The sequence below is a fragment of the Meriones unguiculatus genome, chromosome 2 (genome assembly GCF_030254825.1).
Source record: "Meriones unguiculatus strain TT.TT164.6M chromosome 2, Bangor_MerUng_6.1, whole genome shotgun sequence".
NCBI lineage: Eukaryota > Metazoa > Chordata > Mammalia > Rodentia > Muridae > Meriones > Meriones unguiculatus.
This window is the reverse complement of record NC_083350.1, coordinates 32,318,669-32,337,693: the sequence shown is the minus strand read 5'-3', so window position 1 is coordinate 32,337,693 and position 19,025 is coordinate 32,318,669. Positions and strand designations below refer to the sequence as shown.

At 44.4% G+C, this 19,025-nt stretch overlaps 1 protein-coding gene across 2 annotated transcripts in view; it reads left to right on the top strand.

Annotated features, from left to right (window-relative positions):
* The window catches only part of Gramd2b (GRAM domain containing 2B), an 87,456-nt gene extending 68,704 nt beyond the window's left edge, over window positions 1-18,752 (top strand). For both annotated transcript variants that reach the window (XM_021658805.2, XM_021658806.2), the window contains exons 6-14: window positions 1,673-1,768; window positions 4,363-4,434; window positions 4,529-4,609; window positions 6,768-6,879; window positions 7,535-7,657; window positions 8,191-8,278; window positions 9,358-9,462; window positions 12,574-12,667; window positions 17,476-18,752. In XM_021658805.2, coding sequence (XP_021514480.1) covers window positions 1,673-1,768; window positions 4,363-4,434; window positions 4,529-4,609; window positions 6,768-6,879; window positions 7,535-7,657; window positions 8,191-8,278; window positions 9,358-9,462; window positions 12,574-12,667; window positions 17,476-17,517 — 813 coding nt within the window. In that variant the 3' untranslated portion in view covers window positions 17,518-18,752. The remainder of the gene's footprint in view (window positions 1-1,672; window positions 1,769-4,362; window positions 4,435-4,528; window positions 4,610-6,767; window positions 6,880-7,534; window positions 7,658-8,190; window positions 8,279-9,357; window positions 9,463-12,573; window positions 12,668-17,475) is intronic.
* The last annotated feature ends 273 nt before the right edge of the window (window positions 18,753-19,025 follow it).

Genomic DNA, 19,025 nt, shown 5'->3' with positions numbered 1-19,025 from the left:
AAGTGAGTTCCAGGCTAGCCCACCTACTATACATGATGCTGCCTCAAACAGCAGCCCCGGAAAAAAAAAAAAAAACTTTACAAATTACCCATTTTTGCTGTATTCATAGCAGTTCCTAGGACAACGCGATTGTGAGTGAGTGTCTTTGCAAGGCTTTATCTGCAGAAGTCAGACTCTCACAATTTCGAATATGCTCTGGTGTGGCTGCCTGTGATTCTCTATTAAACACAGATCTGAGCCAAGATAAGGGGGACACCCAGAGCTTGAGAACAGCCTCAGTGACAGAGGAAGTGGCAGTTTCCTGAGGCACTGCTTTCTCCTTGCCTGTGAACTATGATTTCACAGCCATTCAGTCAGGCGGCCAGAGGCCAGAGAAGCACCTTTGTGCTTTGCACGAACTCAGTGAGTTTTCAGAAATCACCTCGAGGTATGAATAAGCCGTTTTTATGCCTGTGAAGCCAGTTATGAACTCTTTGAAACAAATACACTCTATCTAAACATTCTCCCTAAAGCCACTGGTAATCCTGTAAGGACGATCCCAACAAATAAAATGGGTATTCTCTGACGTGCTGAAGTTAGCTCTGGAGGGCAGCACACTTCGTGTGGCTTTTTATATATGCTTATTATATGTTATTTTTAGAGAGACTTGTTTTGAGCTGAGGCATTCTCTGAATTAATACAATGCACACTAGTATTCCACTGTAACTCTAGATCTCAGGATTATAAAAAGGTGGTCATGGCTTCCGGAGGGTATCAGGTCTGCTTCTCGGTGGGATAAACTGAGTCCCGAGTCCAAAGCTGGTCCTTGTCTCTAAGCAGGGACGGAAGACATTCTGAACAAAGGCTTGTCCTTTTTTAATAACGTTTGAGTTCACAAAGGCAGCAAGCAAGTTTCAAGCTAATGAGATTTAGCAGTGGTTTGAAATTTTTGCTTCTGCTTCAGTGACAAAAAGAAGCTAAAATAGGAGTGCCCCTCTTTTTGTTTGTTCGTTCCTGTTATTTTTTTTTTTAATACATGAACACACTTGGGTTTCTTTTGTATGAGCTACATCTAACCTTCGGAGAGAGGAGACTTCAAATTAGCAGGGGACAAAATGAGAGCCACTGATCGTGGTTTGTCTGTTTCTCCCCTCCCCAAAAATGGTGTCAAAAGAAATTCGGGCTTTTCAGAAATCTTGCAGAATTCTCTCTCGGGTCAACAGACCTCAATCCAGCATGGACGTACATTAAGCCTTCCAGCTTGTTCGAAGAGGGACCTTTCTAAACGCCTACCCTGAAAACGTTACTGGTTTTGCCTTCCTTCAGCCAGGGCCTTCCTCCAGGGGCACTTTCAGAGGCTGATAAAATTAACACACGTATATCACGCCCCGTCTCGTCTCACCGTGTGCGTGAGGCTAAAAAGGTCATGTAAATAGTAACAGGGCTGAATTCAGGCTGAAGGCTTTCTGTCCGGCACGTTTTCCCCACCCATATGTGCTCAGCCGCAGCTGTGTCCTGTGGCTTTGGAAACCCCGGTCTGAAGAGCTCAGTGCTACGTTCCCCTCACCCCGGGACTGACTGCTCTTCACGCAGCCTGGAGAACCTAACCGCCGGAGGTATCCTTAGCCAGGTGCAGATCTGAAGTACTGTGTGCAGAGTTTGAGCTGATGTTGACTTGACGGTTCTGTTTCAGATCTCCATCCCAGCTTTCTCTGTGACCCTGATCAAGAAAACCAAAACCGCCCTTCTGGTGCCAAATGCCCTGATCATAGCGACAGTCACAGACAGGGTGAGTACAGAAGGACCGCCTTCGCTTTGCCTTTGCTCTTGCTCTAGTTCTTTGGAGGTTTGGTTGCTGCTGCTGTTGTTGTCATTATCATTTAAGGCATTTCAACAGCAAATTTACAAGATCAGCTCAGAAGGCAAAGAACATTAAGTAAGCATGCATTGTACGTAGGACAACTCTGAGAAGCATGCCAAATGCATGGGATCTACTGTGTGCTAAAAATGTTTTCTTCACCATCCGGTTGACACCAAAATTTATGATCCTGGGAACCTGGCAGGATGGCTCAGTGAACGAGACGGCTAACTGTGGCAGCCTATAACAGGTAGTGGTCAGTCCCCTGATGCCACAGTGGACAAAGAGAGCTGACTCCCAAACATTGTTCTTTGACCTCTATATGCGTGCATTGTAGTACTCCTGTGTCCACACATACACACATATACATGTATGCGGTAATAATAATAGATAATAGATAAAGCCAGGTGGTGGTAGCACCTGCCTTTAATCCCAGCACTTGGGAGGCAAAGGCAAATGGATCTCTGTGAGTTCAAGGCCAGTCTGGCCTAAATAGTGAGTTCCAAGACATCTAGAACTACAGAGATGCTTCTTCCCAAAGGAAACCTAAATAGAGAGAGATAAGCCTGGGCTGGTGAGGTGGCTCAACAAATAGAGGAACTGAGGGAGCCTGACAGCTTGAGCTTGACCTGCAGTCCCACAGGCTACACACACACACACACACACACACACACACACACACACACACGCGCGCATGCGGCCTCTCTTCTGTACCAAGGTTCTGGAGTAACTCCTGAACTGGGCTACCCTGAGCAGGCACAGCCAGAAACATTTCCATTTAGACATTTGTTTCACCTACTCTTCTTTGTAAAAGCATAAAAGCGACCTTAAACTTCTAACCATGATAACTGAGTACAGCTGAGAAGAAAAAAATAGCAGCTACTCTGGCCAAGTGTGCACAACATGATCTCTGTACTTGGGAGCTAGCTCAGGAAAGTCATTAGTTTGAGAATGGGCAGATGATAGGTATGGACAGACAGATAGATAGATGATTGATACATACATATATACATACATACATACACACACACATAGATACATACATACAGGATAGATGATAGATATTCTGATAAACTAGAAAACACATTAAGATGCCTCTATTTTTAAATACAAATAGCTGTCAAGCCCTTACTCTTTGACAAGAGTGCGTCAAGTGCTTCCTTTATGTTTTCTAATGTATTTGTCTGCACTCCATAGGGAAAGACTGCTTAAGCAGTTGCCCATTGTTATCCCCTAGTAAGTATCAGAGGTGGCCTTTGCACCTACAAGTGTCCGGTTCCAGAGCCCACGGTGCCCACTACACTGGCATGCAATGGTGCTGACTCGGAGCCTGCATCATTCTCTTGGTGGGAAATGGGAAGAATCATTCAAACTCAGGAAAAGAAGGTCTAGAAAGATAGCATGACACACACATGGATAAAGCAAAAAAAAAAAAAAAAGTAAAAAAAAAAGGGTTTTTTTGAAGATGTATCATTTGCATAGTAGTAAAATCTTTCCGTATGTCATGTGTTTGCAAAATATTTGTCTAGCTTTTATTTTTTCCCCCCATAACTCACAGGCATCCAGTTAAGGGAGGCAGGGAGATCTCCATATTAGTACAAGGGAAGAACCTGGAAGTGATGTGAAAAAGAGCAACCCTATTAGAGCTGCTGAGTCTTCAGCAGAAGTCTAGGTCAGAGCAGAGAAAGCATGCCTCCTCCAGGAATCACCAGATACTTTTAAAATCAAAATATTGCAGAGGGGAGGAGAGGTCCGAGCTTGTAGCAACAGCCTTGCCTGAGTGCCCTGTCCTATCCCATATCTGATTTTCAGGGGCACCCATGTCGTCCTTTGGAGCCTTCATTATTTTGCTCCATTTTTTTATTGTGCTTACGTCGAATGTGGAGGTTTCATTACTATAGTAAGTGGGACATAAGGAGCTGGAGATATCGCTCATCTGGCAGGGTGCTTGCCTAGCAGAATGAAACCCTGGATTCAACCCCCAACATCAAACAAACTGGAGGTACACACCTACAATCTCTGCACTCGGGGGTGGAGGCCGGCCTTGGCTCCCAGCAGACTGTCAAGAGTTCAAGGTCATCTTTGGCTGCATAGTGATGTTTTCGTTCAGCCTGAGCCACGTGAGATCCTGCCTCAAAAGGAAAAACAAAAAAGACACCATAGGGTAATGTACTTAATTTAATCAAGAAATACAATAAAAACTGATGTTCAGCTGGAAAAAAAAAATGAGGTTGTAGTTAAAGTAATGGTCTTTGTCATTTAACAGTATAAAAGATAGGGCTGACAGAGATGGCTCAGCTGGTAAAGGCATTTATGTGCATCAAAGTCTGATGACGACCTGAATTCAGTCTTCAAGAACCACATCTTAGGAAGAGTTATCCTCTGATCTTCCCGGGGACACCACGTCACATGCACGTGTGACATACACACACTAAATGCAATTTAAAACCTTATAAGAAAACACAAAAGCTACATGGTAGGTAATTTTTAGGACTCTGACCCCTTGATTCCACTTTATTTTCCAGTATATATTCGTCTCCTTACTCTCCAGAGATTCAACATACAAACTGCTAAAATCTGTGTGCGGACACTTAGAGGTGCGTATAACGTCAGAATTCCATGCTGTCTTTCTCTGGTATTGCTTCAGGTCTGTAGTTGCTCTGGGTCTTCATTTCCTTCCTGTGATTTCAGAACTCGAGTGTCGGTAACAGTCCCAACCCATCTTCTGCCAAAAACAGTTTCCGGACCGATCGCCCTTCGTCTCTGCCTCTGGTGAGTCGCCTCATTAATGATCTAAATGCACAAGCGAAGGGTAGACCCAGGACTACACTGAGCTCACACCACAGCGCTCCTTTAAGGAGATTCACAAATCTCTTTAACTCGGCTCACAAGGGCCTGTTCAGGGTGTACACTATCAGAGACCAGGAAATAGTAAAACTAATTTTCACCTTCAGAGACTTTAGCTTGGAAAGGTGAGGCAAAGTCAGAAATGCCTGGGCAGCATAATTATTCCCAGGTAACAAGTAGAGATATGATTCTTTTGGACTTTGTAGACCGCACTGAAAACCTCCAGTGGTATCTCCCATTTGTACACACTGTGTACCTACCATAGAGTTTTGGTTTTCCAAGAGAGGTTTAACCATATCTCTTAAAGATGGACCCCCACACTAAAATGTTTGTCTTGAGTCAGTCAACACAAGCCCATAGTTTCAACATCTATGAATCTTCTTTTGCATTTTGAAAAGCTAGTGTAATTAAAATATGTTCACTTAAAAATTCAAACAAGAAGGTTCATCTGGGTATGGTAGCACGCATCTGTAATCTCAGTACTTACAGAGCTAAGACAGGAATGTTGCTATGAATCTTAGCCCAGAATACTGGGCTGCATAGTGAATTCAAGGCCAGGATAGAATACAAAACGAAATGTTGTTTCAAAAACAAGAAAGAATGTTTATAGCAGTATTTTTCACAATAGCCCCAAAGCAGGAGAAAATCCTGATGTGTCCTTCAACTAATGAATGGGAAGTTTTCATTGTAGTATAAAATGGAATATTACCCAGTCATAAAAAAAAGAATGGAGTGCTGATACAAGTTACCACATAGATGGACCTTAAGATCATTATGACAACCAAAAAGGCCAAACACAAAAGGATATATGTCACATGATTGCATTTTCTGATACTTCTCAAGTTAGGGTGTATTTCCATCCCAATATACCCATCATAATGATCCATGGCACTAGGAGAGAAAGGGTAGGGCAGTGTGAAATCCACTGAAATGCTAGCCTCACTATGTGGCTGGGAGAGTCAATGCATTCCTGTGTGTGAGGTGTTTTCCGCCACACTGCCCCATACACGATAAGCACCCTGCAAATCATCATCAAGTGGAAGACTTCAGAGTCTTCCACTTTTCAGACTGGGATGTAGCTCGGTTAGTAGAGGGCTGGCCTAGTACGCACTAAGCCCTGGCTTCCATCCCCAGTACCAAACAAACCGGGCGTGGGGGCACACACCTGTGGGGTAGAGGCACAGGGGTCCAAGGTTAAAGGTCATCCTCAGTTATACTGAGACTTTGGGACCAGCCTGAGAAACAAAAAAATGAGATAAATGCAAATCAGTCAATCAAGTTTTCAGCTTTCTTTGCCCTATAAATCATTGTAAGGAATCGAATGAATGCTGAGATGACCCAGAGACAGCAAACTCAAGCAAGAAAGGTGCCCATTTGCTTACCAGATGAGTTCTTTTGTGGTTGGCAGCTAAATGATTAAGAGCTCGGGCTAATTCTGCCTTTGCCAGAGCCAGCTGGGAACACCGTGTGTCTCCCTCCTCAGGTCTTAAACACTTCAGGGATGCCAGCAGAATACAACTTAGAACATCTCTGCTCACGTCCTTTACCCCTGCCGGCTCCCCAGCCTCTGTACTGTGGCCAACTCTGGTCGGAGCTAATTTAAAAAGCTGCAGCTTTCTTTTCTCCATATGATTTTCCAGCAGTGGTTCTTTTCTTTTTCATTTCCTTTGTCCGATGTCTTTTTTTTTTTAATTATAATTTTCAATACTTTTTTCTATGTATTTGAGCTATGATTTGAGCTGCCTGTCCATCCTTCTTTTGTGCTGTCTGCCACAGTCAGATTCTCCAGGGCGCAGCGCCGCTGACAGTCCTCAGCCCCACACTAGCAATTGCTCTGTCACAAGCTGTCCAGTGCTTTCTCTAGACATTTGTTCCAAACAAGCTGTGTGCCGTTTGTTAACAGAATTCTGAACGTGCAGAAGAATCTCAGTGTCCGTAACCAGATACTCCCAGGTTAGGAAAAACATGTAGTGTGGGGTCACCCCTGCTTCATGTCCATATTTTATGGGTCAGCCCTAAGCAAAAGGGCTAGCTAGCATCTGTAACGGCCTGCCTGTCTCTTCATCTCCCTGTCTCCCCTCAGGATTTCAATGATGAATTCTCAGACCTGGACGGAGTGGTTCAACACCGAAGGCAAGACATGGAAGGATACAGCAGCTCAGGCTCTCAGACGCCAGAATCTGAGAACTCCCGAGGTCTGAAGTCAAGTTTTATGCCCTATAAAACACCCTCCCCTCACCCTCTTCAAAACAAAAAAAACAAGCCTCACCCTTTTCTTCCCAGTTAACAGTCGCAAAGAAAATCTGGGGAAAGGGTCCTTAAGAGAATTGCCTCTATGGCAAAAATCCATCATCTTTATCCATATTTAACAGATGGCTCGTATATCAGTGGTTCTCAACTTGTGGGTCATGATCCCTTTGGGGTCACCTAAGGCCATCAGAAAACACTTATATTTACATTAAGATTCATAACCACAGCAAAATTACAGTTGCTAAATAGGAATGAAATAATTCCATGGTTGGGGGCCACCGCGACATGAAGAACTGTATTAGTGGGTCGCAGCATTGGCATGATAGGGTGACCAAGAGAGGTCACCATAAGGTTCCTCACCTCTTTCAATAATACTAACAGTAGGAGTTGCTAACCACGTGTGTCTGTGGATGCAAACCCAAAGCCCTTGCATCGTGTTAGTTCTTTGATGAACTTTGGTTTCAGTCTCCAGGCATCCCACTCATGAGGGAGCGATAACATGGCTGTTACGCAGATGAAGGAGTCATCTGCATTGTAGTTCATCCTATGAGTTTTAAATACATTGCGAAGCAAACTGACCTTGCCTCGTTTTCTTGACAGACTTCCATGTGACCGAATCTCAAACAGTTCTGAATGTTACCAAGGGAGAAACAAAGCCACCTCGGACAGATGCTCACGGGAACAGAGTGCCCGATGGAAAAGCCAAGAGCCTGCCTGCGCATGGTGAGAGACAGGGGAGCTGATGGGTCGGCGGTTCCTGTTGGTAACACCTAAAGACCCCTGTGTTTCACACTGCGGTTGCCTCTCATGGCTCTTCCCTCCCCTCCTGTTGTCAGTCTTTGCATGACAAATCCCACTTACTTATTAATATGGGTTTTAGGCTTTGCTGGGGTCACAAATGGAAGTTGCCACACTCTTTTCCATACTTTGAGATTATGAACCAAAAATTCAAGTTACTGATTTCTTTCTTATGTGTTAGCTGTAACAACAACAGAAACAACAATAATAATTGTCTTACTTTGTTCCAGTAGCCCAAATACAATACTTGGGGGAAAGAAGCCTCTCAAATATATAGTATTAGATGAAATGACTTGAAAAAAGAAAAAAAGAACCTATTGGTTAAAATATCAACAGGGACGCTTCCACTAATATTTTCCCCTCCGCCTGAGAATGAACCTGTCTCGGTTGAAATATTACTACAGGAAAGAAGTATGCAGGAGTGCTAAATTATTGCTGTTTTGGTTTCCACTCAACAGGTCAATCAGAAACTAATGGGATTCTGCATAAAGTCAAGTCTCAGAAATGCCCAACTCTCCGCCATATTCTTATATTCTATGCAGTCATGTAAGTAGACACATTTACTGTAAAAGGCTTATGCAAATTATCTGGTTTTGCAGATGAATAGTCTCTTGACTTTGCCAAGGGTCATTGTAAATCCCACTTGTACTGACACAACCCACATATTTTCCTTGGCAATTTCCATTTCCTTCCTGCACTTTTTTTTTCCCTCCCCCACCCTCTTAGGCTTAGGTTGGCTTTTCATAATGATTGTGCTGAATGTACCGAAGAACCGAGTTCTGAGCAACAGTCAGTAACTTCTGATGCATCCTCGTTCTGCCTATTTATTTTTCTGTCTGTCCAGCTTCTTCCGAGCAGAAGCCAAGACATCATCCATCTTTACAAGCCAGGCACAGACTGTTTCATCAGCTTCCAGACTACAGCCAACGGCTTTTCTGAGAATAGCCAGTTCAGTGTTAGGGTGTTTCTCGTACCCAAGGAGGTTAGATATGTCCATCAAATCCCCATTAAAGCAGAGAACCTGTAAGTCTCCAAGGAACAAGGTTTGCTGCTGTCTGCCTAAGCTCTTGGACCAAAGGAAGCATGGGAACATCAGCTTAGGCATCCTGCTTGGGTCTATCCCTGAACAGTCCTGTAAGAATGGCCATGTTTTTGCACTTTGAGAAACTGGTGACAGGATTTTAAGTCTCCTTGCTGTGAAGTTTTATAACAAACATCAATTATTTTCTTTCTTTTTTTAAGTGCTCTCTCTCTCTCTCTCTCTCTTAATTTGGATGGTTCGGTTTTGCCTGGCCTGTGTCTGTGTACACCATTTGCATACCTGGTGGCCCTGGAGGCCAAAAGAAGGCATTATTAGATCCTCTGGAACTGGAGTTACTGATGGCTGTGAGCCAGCCTGTGCCTCCCAGGAATCTAACACTGGTCCTCTGGAAGAACAGCAAATGCTCAGTGACTGAGCCATCTCTCCAGCCTCTCAACTCAGGCCATGTTAAAGTCTCTAAAGCCTTTAGTTCTTTATGAAAATGCCCCCAGAGTCGAAAAAATGGCTCTGAGTTCATTGCTTTTTTAAAAAAATCAGCTCCTGGCCATTAACATACTGGAAATGTCTTGTTACCCCTCTCTAGTGTCTGTGCACTGATCATCTCAACCTGCTACATGAGATACAGAATTAACACTTTGGAGGAGCGGCTGGGGTCCCTGACGTCCATTATGGATCCCCACAGTGCTGAGTAAGATGGCTTTCCCATGCCTGCTGTTCGGATTAGTGTGACAGTTGACCTAGTTTTAAGAGTCCTCCTTAGCAAACTCTGAGAACATGTTTTGTGTGAAGCTCTTGGTTATGTGTGTGCTTGGGTTATAAAGAGGTAGGAGGGCCCCAGAAGTGAGCGACTTAATCTTGCATGATTCCTGTGCTGTCATGTCATGCCTCCAGCAGTACCTCAAGAAACATGCGAACACTGTTCCGCCGATTAACCTAAGATGGCGGTTGTGACCTTGGCCTTAAACTGTTCGCCTTTATCTTTAGAAAAATGGTAGTGGGTCGAAACATTTGCTTTTTGTTTGCTTGTTTTTTGTTGTTGTTTTTAGATTTATTTATTTATTATTTATAAAGTGTTCTGCCTGCATGCCAGAAGAGGGCACCAGACCTCATTGTAGGTGGTTATGAGCCACCATGTGGTTTCTGGGAATTGAACTCAGGAACTTTGGAAGAATAGCCAGTGCTCTTGAGCTATGAGCCATCTCTCCAGCCTAAATCAAAACATTGTTGAAAGAAAGGAAGGAAGGAGGGAGGGAAAGAGGGAGGGAAGAGAGAGGTAGGAGAGAGGGAGGGAGAGAGGGAGGGAAGAAGCCAGGAATGGCAGCACAAACTCAGGCAGATCTCTCTGTGAGGTGGAGGCCAGCCTGGTCTACAGAGGAAGTTCCGGTACAGCAGGGCCTCAGAGAAACTCTGTCTCAAAACACCAAAAATAAAAATGGAAAAGAAGCAAAGTGATTCAAACAACTCAGCACATTTATATTAGCCAATTTAATATAAATGCCCATATTCATGATTACTAGCTAATTAAATGTGTCTGTAAAGATTTTTTTTTTTTGAGACAGGGTCTCTCTACATAGGCCTTGCTATGATGGAAATCACTATGGAGTTCCAGGACAGCCAGAACTATATAGAGACCCTGGCTCAGAATAGAATACAATAGAATAGGTATATACATATATAAATCAAATTTTCCTTTATTATATGTAAAAATATATATGAAAGGTCTTTCATTTTGTAATGACACCAGGGTTCAAATACAGATATGTCAACTGCAGAGCCCCTCGGCTCCCAGTTCACCAGGGCCTCTCAGACCTCAGTGTATATCAGATTCCACTGAAGGGTTGGCTAAAACAGATCATGGGCCCATCCCAGAGTTCCTGAGGGAATAAAGCTGGAATGGAGCATCCTGGGTAATACCAATGGCACTTGTCTGGAATCTCTACTTTCTACTGTGTCATATCCTGGTCTAGACCCTTCTTCAGTGTCTACCTAAATTTGTTCTATGGCTTATACGTATGCTTTCATACAGGTCATGTAAGAGCCATGAATAATATCTGAACCAATAAATGACCACAGAACCCTAGCAAACAGTTTAGAACAGACCCATATATCCTACCCTTGCTTGCCCATCACGTTGAAAATATTAGTACAGCTCTCTGTTTGTATTAGAGGTGACACCAAATGATTGTGGACTGTTATTTCCTGTCTTCTCAGGAGTTGGTTTGTTAGAAAAATATACCTCATGTTGTAGTACCCGATAATTAACTTAGCAGTACAGAGGGCTTCCGGCAAATGAAATGTTTGCTCTCCCTCCTGAAGTCAGCCCAAGAGGAAGTACAGTCTCAAAGATAATCTGCGTAGAAAAATGAAACCACACGCACACATAACATAAGGTGGGCAGACGCCCGTTAGAGGAAGGACTGTTGATACAGCACCATCCCACATCCTGACTCTCCCTGGGCCCTTTGTCCGGAGTGAGCCAGGTGTGTAATCTGATTCTGTGCTGTGAGGAGCCTTTTGTCTTTGAGCCCATACCTTTGGCAAGTGCTGTCAGCAGGCTGCAGGCTCCTCGGGACACCACTCCGCTCCCGTTCCACGCCTGATGGTGAGAACATCGCTGTCGCTCAGAATCTCCTGTTGATAAGTCAGTTCTCCAGGGCTCCAGTCCCCTGAACTAGATGAAGGATTTAAATTCTGTTTCCAGGAATTAAGGTTTTATGAGCGTACTATGATCCCGTAATAGACACCCTTCTTAAGATGTAGTCATCAGCAATTTACTAAGGCCTCTCTGTCTCAAAAATGAACTGGATAGAAAATAAATCAGACCAGTCATTAACATCAAAAACTGAATCGCTAAAGTTAAGTCCTAGGCTGAAGAAACGGCCCTGCTGTTAAAAGCACAGCTGTTGCTCTCGCAGGGGTCCTACATTTGGTTTCCAACACCCACACGACAGCTCACAACCACCCATGGGGGTCCAGTACCATCTTCTACATCTACTATACACAAGGGCACTAAATACATGGTACACAGACATCAAAGCAGACAAAACACTCATACATGTAAGATAAAAATAAATCTTTAAAAATAGATAAATGTTAGTTTAAAGAATCACAACCAAGAAAAATGCAGATGATGAAGACCGTGGCTTATCATGGAAATGCAAGAAGTACTATTAGGCCATCTTCTAGGAAAATGTACTTACTCCAAAGTTCCTGTGGCATTAGCTGGCACAGCAATCCAGTATAGGATTCCAGCCATGAACAGTCAACTGGTATGATGAGTTCCATGTGCATATTTATATAAGAAGTCTTAAGGAAAGAACTGGAGTGAGGGATCATGGCTGTGTGGAAATTTAACTAGGTAAAGATACTCCCAACTAGGAAAGATACTCCCTGGGTTTTTGAGTACTCTAGTGTAAATGGCTCCTTCTCCCATGGCTGAGGCCAGCAGCCCTGGATGTACATGTAGCTGCAGTGAGGATGGAGAGGGTGTTGAGATCTGAACAAAGACTCTAAGAAACCACGTGCTTGAGAACAGTTTTCTGAGCAGTGTGGGTGATCCCAGCCACAGCAAGGGACTTAAAGAAAAGCAGCCTAAGAGAGTTCCAGCTAAACCCAGAACTGTCCCCTAGACACCTAGCCTCGAGGCTGAGGGCTACGACTGTGCTTTTGAGACAGTCACAGGCAAAATGAGGGCAGTCCTCTCCTCTAGCCTAGCTTTCTGTTCAGCCTTCAGCTCTACTCATTCCATGACTTTCTTTACCATGGTTGCTCCTAGTGACACTTCCCTTTTTCCTTATAGGCAGACACCCCCATCGCGCCTGGGATCGCAAGTACAGTTGAATGTGGAAGCCCTCTGCCAAGAGCTTACAGCTAACATAGTGAAATTAGAAAAGGTGAGTCGATGTGTGTGTGTGTGTGTGCGCGCACAGGAGCAATCTGGTCATCCTTTTCAATTGCTGCTGACCACTGCCCTCCCACCCCCACTCCATCCCCCCCAGACAGTTTTCCTCTGTAACCACCCTGACTGTCCTGGAACTCACTTTGTGGACCAGGCTGGCCTAGAACTCTAGAACTCAGAGATCTACCTGCCTCTGTCTCCCAAGTGCTAAAGGCCTTTATTTTTATAAAGAAACAAAATTTAATCTCATTTTCTGCAAAGTAAAGATTTGGTTGGTCTATCATATGTGTCCTTGGCTGGTCATGAGAACACTGGAAAATGGTCATTGACACTGACCAGCCATGGAGTGGAATCCCTGCTCACAAAAAATACTGTGCTTAACCCCTGTTACTGCCTTGGCTCATAAGGAGAGAGCCTCGCTCAAGGCGGCAGAGATAGATGGTGAACTGGGGATCCAGAATTTGAACCTCTGGCCAAATGTAGTTATAAGTCATCTGCTTGTTTTAGGGCCTGGAGAGATGGCTCAGTGGTTGAGAGCACTGATTGTCTTCCAAAGGACATGGGTTCAATTCCCAGCACCCACATGGCAGCTCACAACTGTCTGTCACTGATCCAATACCCTCACATAGACATATATGAAACACCAGTGCACATAAAATAAAATCATTAAAAGAAAGAAACCTGGGTATGGTGACACATGCCTTTAACCCCAGCTCTTGGGAGGCAGAGGCAAGAAGATCTCTGAGTTCGAGGCCAGCCTGGTCTACAAAGTGAGTTCCAGGACTCTGTGTAAGCCAGAGCTACACAGAGAAACCCTGTCTTAGGAAGGGGGAAAAATCCACTGCTTGGGACTGGCTCAGTGGTAGAGCTTGTCCACCACTCAAGAGGATGTGGATTCAATCTTTACAATAAATATATGTACCTTTGCAAGTGAGACTACTCATGCTTCTACCTCCAAAGCATCTTCCCTGGCTCAGCTCTGTCCTTAGCTTAGGGCATTCTTAGATTTAGGATGATAAGAGGATGAATGAGGAGAGGATAACCATTCATAAATATCTTGGAGTTCCACCTGATTCCCAGGGCAGTTTTAATATTTCAGTCCTTTCACACTCAGTAACTCCTTTGGTTTTGCACTAATCCTTTACCTGATGCTCTCCGGAATGGGGCGCTGTTGTTTTTCAGTCTCACTCCTTCTGACTTGTAAATTTGTTCTTTGGATCAGAAGCACACAGAATCCTTTCACCTTCCCTTGCCTTTCTTCCTCCTCTCCCACCAGGCCCTGCCAGAACACCGAGTTCTGTAACAAGGGAACAGAAAACAGAAAGGCGTGTTCATATCGGGAGTTGGCATGTCCGTGTGGGGCTCAAACCCAGCCCAGCTGGGCCGCTAGGGAGGCCGCCAGAAATGAAAGACGACCACTTGTATCCCAAAGCAGAGGCTGTACAAAGATTTAGGCCAAAATGTTCCCAGAAGCGGTTGAGCAGTTGCCTGGCACAGCCTGGGAATGGAGAGGCCATGATACACTGTGGGAAATTCGGAGACATGACTCAGCTCTTTGCAGCAAATCCTTTCCGCTGTCAGAGACTGGACACACATAAGCCTCATGAACATTCCCCAGCTCTGACTGCCCTGTTTCCGTTCATGGTTGTCACTGCTCTTTAGCTCACCCTCACAGGAAATCCAAGAGTAACCCCTGTCTGCTCCCCACCTCAGGTCCACCCCCAACTATCCCCACATTCTCTCAGTCACACCAAGCTGGTGGCCCTGACTACCGGTCTGGCACTGTGAAATTGAACCCCACTAGGACTGTTCTTTATACGTTCTCTTTATTATTATGGGATGGGAGGGGGTATAAGGAGTGTATACACATGTAGTCATCAGAGAACAACTTTTGGGAGTCAGTTCTTTCTTCACTGGGATCCAGGAACCGAGGTCAATAAAGTCACACCCCAAGCATTTTTATCCACCAAGCCATCTCCATGGCCACTACTTACATTTTCTAAAACTCCTGAAAATCAACATTTCATATATTTACTGGCCACTGGAGGTTTTAGCTGCTGGTTGTTTATTTATCTTTTTTTGTTGTTTGGGTTTTGCTTCTGTGTTTGTTCCTCTTTATAGGTATGTTTGTGTGTGTTGGGAGTTTATTTCAGTTCCTTTCTGCTCCAGCTTTTTTCACCTATCCTTTTTTTCCTGAGAGTTAGGCAGGGCAGATATGAAGCCGAACTGGGGGCGGAGCAAAGGCTTTTGGGTTTGTTTGGGTTTGTTGGGGTTTTTTTCCCCCATATTTGTATGTGTGTGTGTGTGTTGGTGTGTATGTGAGTGCCTGTGAGTATGGAAGTCAGACAACGATTTGTGGGAGTCAGTATGGGATTCAGGGATCACACTCAGATTGTCAGGCTTGGCAACCAGGACTGGCCTCTAAACATCTGACACAAAATTGAGAATTACTACAGGGCCTTCGTGATGATCACAGGTAAAATAAGACTGGTCCACTGTCCTAGTTTCCTTCTCTGTTGCTGTGAAAAAACACTGGCCAAAATCAGCTTGGGGATAAATGGGCTTATTGCAATTTACAAGGTACAGTCAGTCATCCAGGGAAGCCAAGGCAGGAACTGGAGCAGAGAACAATGGAGGAAGGAGTGCTGCTTACTGGCTTGCTCAGTTTCTTCCTTCCTTCCTTCCTTCCTTCCTTCCTTCCTTCCTTCCTTCCTTCCTTTCTCCCTTCCTTAAGACTTATCTTATTCTGTGTGCATGAGTGTTTTGCCTGCATGTATATAAGAGCACCACGTGTGAGCCTGGTACGCAGGGAGGACAGATCCCCTGGAACTGGAGTTACAGACAGTTGTGAGCCACTATGCGGGTGCTGGAAACCAGGTACTCTGCAGAAGCAGGAAGCGCTCTGACACACTGTGCCATCTCTCCCACCCCCATTTTTTATAATTTTTTTAAATGTTTTATTCTATGTATCTGAGTGTTTTTACTGTGTGTATGTGTATGAACCACATGTATGCAGTGCATGTAGAGGCCAGAAGAGGGAGCTGAACACCCGCCCAGTCCCGCCTCCCTGAAAAGCTGGAGTTAGAGAGAGTTGTGAGCCAGCATCTGGGTGCGGAGAACTCAGGTCTTAACTACTTCTCTTACACACCCCAGACCCACCTACCTGGGAATGGCGTCGCCCCCTGAGCGGGGCCTTCCTGCATCCATTAACAATTAAGCCTCACTGACAGGGCCACAGGCCAGTCTGATGGAGACAGTTCCTCAACTGAGGTTCCCTTTTCCCGGGTGCCTCTAGGTTCGTGGCAAGGTGAAGGGGAAGCTAGCTGTGACACCTCCTGAGCCATTTCCCCACCTCAGAGTGCTTGAAATCTTATTTGTATATCTTTTAGGGTATGAGTGTTTGCTGGCATGTGTGTGCACCCCACATGTGTGCAGGTGCCCCTTGAGGGTAGAAGTCATTAGATTACCTGGAACTGGAGTTACGGGCACTAAGCCACCTGATATGGATGCTAGGAACCAAACCAGCGTCCTCTGCAAAAGCAGAAAGTGCTCTTACCTGCTAAGTCATCTCTCAGGCAGCAATGCCCCCCCCCCCCCCAGTGGGTGAAGAAGTAATTATTTCCTTAGGATGATGCAATAGGAAGAATATAAATTTTAGAGTCAAGTTTTTGTTTTTTATTCTTACGCTGTCACTTGCTACCTGTGCACATGGTCCTGTAACTTATCCTCCCGTCCTCATTTCATATGTAGACCCTGCCTCTGTATGGGTGGCATGGTCAAGGTGAGACTACATGAGTGTCCACATGTGCATGTCGGAGCCCCTCTCTTTTTCCTTACCGTGAGCATGCTGCTGTTTATCACAGCCTTTCTCCGAGCAGCATCTTAGTTTGTTGGGCAGTCTCAGTTTGCTATAGTTTAATCCCACAAATTGGGTGAGTTATAAAGGAAAAAAAAAAGGTATGCTAAGCTCTTAGGCTGGAGGCTGGCAGGTTCAAAGTTGGGGGGTGGTGCACAGACTTGTCAGAGGACTTCCTGCTGATGGGAACTCCACGATGAGACAGAGCAAGCTTATCTCTTCCTATCAAACCACTAATGCAACTGAGAGTAAAGCCCCACCTCAAAGTACCATGGTCATAGGACTTTGGGAATTTCATTTCAACGTGAGTTTTGTAAGAGGGACACAAATACCAGGCCATAGATGAAGGCTTTGATCACGGGATTCCTCTGCTCCCATTCATAACCCTGGCTCTTCAGAATCCCTTGCTCTGAATTCTTTTGTTTTGTTTTGTTTTTGGGTGTTGGTTTGATTTCGTTTTGTTGTTGGTTTTTTGTTTGTTTATTATTGTTGTTTTGGAGGTTTTATTTTTGGTTCAGTTTTGTTTTTTTGAGGCAGGGTTTCTCTGTGTAACCCTGGCTGTCCTGGACCTCACTATGCAGACCACATGCTGAGGTTAAAACGGTACAACACCCTTCTGCTCTGAATTCATCAAAACGCGCTTATTTTGTGTTTCTTGAGAGTGTTTTAATGCCCAACTGTGGACAGTAGTCTTCAGGTCTCTCTGGAAGTCAGTATGTGGATAGAACACAAAGTAATGTGTAAAAAGAGTTGCTAAACATTATGACACATCTGCTACTTAAAACCAGGAACCGAGCTTTATTTAAATGTAACCTCTGTTACATTTTATTTATGTAGCCTTTTATTCTAGGTAGAAAAAATGTCCTGCATTTCCAGGACATAGCAAATGTACTCTTAAGACACATACTGTACTTTATAACAACAGCATCTCTTTTTATTGTCTCAAGATACAAAACAACTTACAAAAGCTGCTCGAAAATGGTGACTGAGACCAGCTGCTGGGGCCAACCTAATACCTCACATTTTCCCTCGAAGAAAGGTGCTTCCCGACAGTCTGCCGTGCGCCCCCTGCTGGCCAGAGGCGCAAGAGTCTGAGAATCCAGATGTGTGTGCTCGGAGGTCTCCGGTTCAGTAATGGGGGAAGGAGGGGAATGATTTTGCTTTCGTGCAATAAAAGTTGACCTTGTCTCTGCTGCTGCCTGAAGAAAATAGACCTATCTCGGGAGGTGAGCAAGGTCCCGGAGGACCCCTGTAGCGCTGGGGTTATGGTAATGGTTTAGTAACACAGCAAACACTCCATGGTCTTCAACCCTTCCCAGCTGCCCTTCACTCCCTTCAGCCACCCCAACCAACCTTCACACCTAAGGGGGTACGCGGTATACCAACAAACTCAATATGGTCCTCTAAGGAATTAGCCAGGAGCCATCAACAAGGCGGTGAATGTCTCCAAATGGGCAGGTTTGCTTCAAACACCTGCGTTTTTGTCCAGGGTTTCTCCCGCTCACCCAGCCAAGCCCCGCCCCACCCTATTCCACCCTACCCCACCCCACCCTACCCCCTGACGCCGCTGCCATTGCCTTTTTGCTCTTATATTCTGTTTTCTTTCATCTACCCGTTTTAGTTTTTCAACTCAATTTTGTAAGCGTATCTGGTAAAGGGAATTAAAAGCCCCATCTTTATTGTGCTGCCTTGTTCCCATGTCTAGTCCTTAACTGGAGTGATTTCTCCCACCCCCACCCCCCGCCTTTGATCAGGAATCTTTGAGATGTGTGACTGAAATACTAAAGTAGATTCACTCTGAAACCAAAACTAATCTTTAAGCCAAAAGTTGTCGCATTAATTTAATGTGCATTGGAAAGCACTGTTTCTAAGATTGTAAATGGACTATGGTAGCAGCTTTGAAACAGGGTGTCTGTTGGACTCTCAAACCCATTTCAGCGTGGTAATTGATGCTTTCTCTTACCGTAAAGCAATAAGTGGTGGTTTGCTAACCTTACTTACAGGATGGATAGGCTGGTTTTTATTAATAATTATTTAGGGTGCCGTAAGATCTGTAAGTGTAAAACATTCTATCTGCAATGCATTTTATAATCATTTCTATGAAATGTATTTTGTTTAATCGGATAAGCTAATAAGTGGATTGGTTATGTCCTTCATATTTGTCAGCCTGCTGGGTAGCTGTGCCCGGTGCACTGGCTTTTAATAAATAACTCATTGCCTAAAACTCTCTGGTCAACACTGTTTCCTTACAGAATTTCCTTAGGTAAATTCTCTTACCTAAGACTTGCTGTGATTTTTAAGTCTCCTCACCTCCACACTATGTATGACATTCAACTTCACGCTCACCACCACCACCACAGAGTATTTATTCTATAAGTTACACACACACACACAAAAAAAAAAAGTTTAAGTTTTTTGGGTTATAATGGTATCAAGGAAGGAAAATGAGCTTTGAAATCAGTGGACGGGTGCTTGATTCCTTGGTTTGATTGATATT